The 3,215-nt window shown below is 32.0% G+C and overlaps 1 protein-coding gene across 4 annotated transcripts; it reads right to left on the bottom strand.

Moving 5' to 3' along the window:
* Positions 1 to 215: 215 nt before the first annotated feature.
* LOC108480763 (uncharacterized) lies at positions 216 to 2,888 on the bottom strand. 4 transcript variants are annotated; one of them, XM_017783860.2, is made up of 6 exons: positions 2,669 to 2,888; positions 2,081 to 2,175; positions 1,607 to 1,679; positions 749 to 812; positions 610 to 623; positions 216 to 503 (listed from the first exon to the last, which is right to left on the bottom strand). In XM_017783860.2, exons 2-6 carry the CDS (start codon positions 2,163 to 2,165, stop codon positions 494 to 496), a joined length of 246 nt encoding a protein of 81 aa, XP_017639349.1. In that variant the 5' UTR covers positions 2,166 to 2,175; positions 2,669 to 2,888; the 3' UTR covers positions 216 to 493. The 4 variants fall into 4 exon arrangements, with proteins under 4 accessions (XP_017639349.1, XP_052875560.1, XP_017639348.1 ...); XM_053019600.1 differs by lacking the exon at positions 610 to 623 and having other exon boundaries at positions 2,081 to 2,202; XM_017783859.2 differs by having other exon boundaries at positions 216 to 623.
* Positions 2,889 to 3,215: the final 327 nt, after the last annotated feature.

Genomic DNA, 3,215 nt, shown 5'->3' with positions numbered 1-3,215 from the left:
TTTTAATAAACCAAAATGTTTTATTAAAATGATCCATCACAGGATGGCCCGATCACACCTAAACAAAAAAGATTGGTGGCGACTCCATAATTTATTTTTGAAGTCGATCCTCATTTTTCAAAAAAATTAGTTTCGACAATATCAACATTCTTACGCTTTGTATCGTCCAAAGGAAACCAAAAAAAGAAAAAAAAAGAAAAAGGTAAAGCCAATGGTAAAACTCAAAGAAGAAAAATGTAATATTGCTACATTATGGTTCAGAAACCGACTATTGAATCAAAAACCGAAAAAAATTACACATTTAGCATTTAAGATTGCGGTGAAACGTAACTTTTGACATAAAAACCATCTCAATCTGAATACTTTAAGTGGAATTCAAAAGCATGCGCGTTAGAGCACTTCCAACAGTAACTACAGCAGGGCCAATGTTCTCAAGTTTTTGCCAGTGAAAGCCACGAAAATAGTGTAGAATACAGGGGACACGTGCACCGGTTCACTGCATCCTAACATCGTAGCATGCAAAATTGCAAATCCACATCAATTTAGATTTTTAACCAAGCAATTTGAACATTTTGAAACTCGTATCATCATAGCAACGCAACTCCAAACCTTAAGATAAATGCCTGAAATTTAGGGCAAAAAGTAGCATTAAATATGACCGCATGCACTATAGTGGTCGATGACTAACAGTTAAGGAAAGACATACGTATCAGGGTTTTTCAAAGAATATCCGAAAACAGAAAATTACCGGTAAAGTTTTAGCAAGGGATACAACAGTGTAGCACACACAGTTCCAACCTTCTGAAGCATCACTGACATAAAAAGCACTCTCCAAATGTAAATTACGCCTATGCAGTATATAAACTCAAAACTACATTTCAAAACATCATTTGTGATATCCACATCTATAGGACAACCAGGAAGGAAAGAACATTAATATCCCATCTTGATTCAAGAAATCTATAAGATCTTTCAAGTTTCAAGGAGAAAGGAACCAGCTTCAATAATCACTAACAAGCTTATAAAAATTCCATGATCCACATTTTTTTTTCAAATTATTTACAAAACAGTAAAGATTAAAACAAAAAATTAGCATTAAATTCATCAAGAAGGTGCAAAGAAGAAAAAGAACCCTAAGCTAGAAAGAACTCAAAACTACATTTTTGTCACAAACAAGGTACAATATTGTAAAGATTAAAAAAGATTTAGATGAAGGGAAGCCAAGCTCTAGACAATTTTTTCTGCCTATAGCACCAAAAATATCTAGCTGGAACAAAACCCCTAAATTTTTTAACTTTATTTAAGCCCATATACTTTCATTACACAGAAGTAAGGCCTTAATCTGTTATTTGCACTCAAAACACTTAATCTTTAATTTTACCAAAGAAGCCTTTAATTTTCAACTTATAACTAGATAAGCCGTTAGCTTTAAGTAATACTTTATTTGATATAAGGGCTTATTGGAGTACAAACAAAAAGAAAAGGAATAATTTAAGTTCAATGAATGTATAGAAGCTTATATAACTTATAAAGTTCGGGAGCTTTTTCAATAGTTCAACCAAAATATTCAATGAATAGTGCCAGACAGTAAGGCTAAGGATTTTACCCCTTCAAGAACACAGTTACATATCGTGAGCTGTTGTAGAAGATGAACCACATCAACACAATGACCAACATATCTTCCATGGTTTAGGAACTGACAAATGGTATATGAAAATGGTACAAAGACATAAAAACTGTTGTGATGCACAAATAAGCTAATAGGATCCTCTGCCGCTATTCTAAACTCACAGAAAAGGAAGCCAAAGTTTCTTGAAATACCAATGTCTAAAACGTCATTAAATTAAACATCGGGAAGAGTTAAATTGATGACACAACCGATCAGAAAATACTAGACAACGCAAGACAGCTCCTTGTATAACAATATCAGTATAATCTGGTCACAGGCTTAAAAAAATGACCATACTTTGACTTTTGTTAGGTAATAGGTGAACAAAAAAATACTTCAACCACCTTTGAAGTGTGCAAATCCTGAGACAGATTGGATCTCTTCAGGCAAGAGAAACAGAAAAAAGGATACTGAAAAGGCAACGCTCCCACCAATCCAACATGTAGAGTCCAAAGGTGACATTGTATAGAAAGATCTTGCGTTGAACCCAGTTCATACCTCTTAACCTATGAATTGAAAAATGGGAAATCCAACTTCATGGCGAAAGTCATTACAATGATTAAATACCTTTAAGGAAATGTTGAAACCATCTAATTTATAATTCAAAATTTCCGTCAAAAGCAACTTATATTTCTCAATATAACGCCATGAAAGCATAATTCTATATCATTATCAGAAAGAAGTGAGAAACCACAAGATCTAAACCTTATCGTCTTACTTAATTCACTGGTGCTTTTTGAACCAATAAAGCAATTTATCCAGCAAATCATGACGGAAACTATTATCAAACAACTTCAACAAAATTTCAGATGCAATCCAAAGCGACGAAGCTTAAGTTATTTGGATCGAATGGAAGTAAAGAATTACATGGAAGAGTTAAAAGGATAGAAATTCTGAGGGTAAATTGAAGGAATTCAACGCTTATTTAACTGAGAAATTGCTACTGATTTCTCGAAGATATAAGCAAAATCTTGAGGTATAAAGGAATCAAAAGCCTACCTCACCGGTGCAGGCGCCGTTAACGGTTCCGATGAATGGATAGAGAGTGAAGAGATTCTCTGAGAATTGCAACAGCAATTAGCTAAGGGAAAGTATAAAAAAGAAGCTTAACCCACAATTCCATATACATAGATTTGAGAAAAAAAAAAAAAAAAAAAAAAGAAACGCTTTAGCAAAGGCTTAACCCACCAATTCTAATTACCTAGTAAATCAAACCATTCACTCTATTTTAAAAGGTTTTATTCATAATTTAACCTCTAATTTTCTTTTGTTTTATTTTTATCCCATTTTATTAATTAAATTTTAAGTTATTATCCGTTTTATTTCAAAAATAAGCTATTTTAAAAAATTAATGAATTAGAGAATGACAAATCATTGATAATATAATGATTGATTAATGACATGATAAATTGACTAATGACATAGTATATTGACCAATTTTTATTAGATGTTAATCAGTATTGACCAATATTAATCGACCATTGATTCAAAGTTAACATACCATTGATTTGTCAAAAAATCATTAAAAAATATTTAAATTTGTAAA

Source organism: Gossypium arboreum, chromosome 1 (assembly GCF_025698485.1).
Source record: "Gossypium arboreum isolate Shixiya-1 chromosome 1, ASM2569848v2, whole genome shotgun sequence".
In the NCBI taxonomy this organism is placed as follows: Eukaryota; Viridiplantae; Streptophyta; class Magnoliopsida; order Malvales; family Malvaceae; genus Gossypium; species Gossypium arboreum.
Note: the sequence above shows the minus strand (reverse complement) of the source record. Positions and strands in the feature narration are given on the sequence as shown.

Coding starts and splice junctions, on each gene's coding strand:
- LOC108480763 (XM_053019600.1), bottom strand. CDS start 2,165: ATGAACTGGGTTCAACGCAAGATCTTTCTATACAATGTCACCTTTGGA. Junction 1,680..2,080: donor GTGGGAGCGTTGCCTTTTCA/GTATCCTTTTTT, acceptor AAACCATGGAAG/ATATGTTGGTCATTGTGTTG. Junction 504..748: donor CCCTTGCTAAAACTTTACCG/GTAATTTTCTGT, acceptor CTACGATGTTAG/GATGCAGTGAACCGGTGCAC.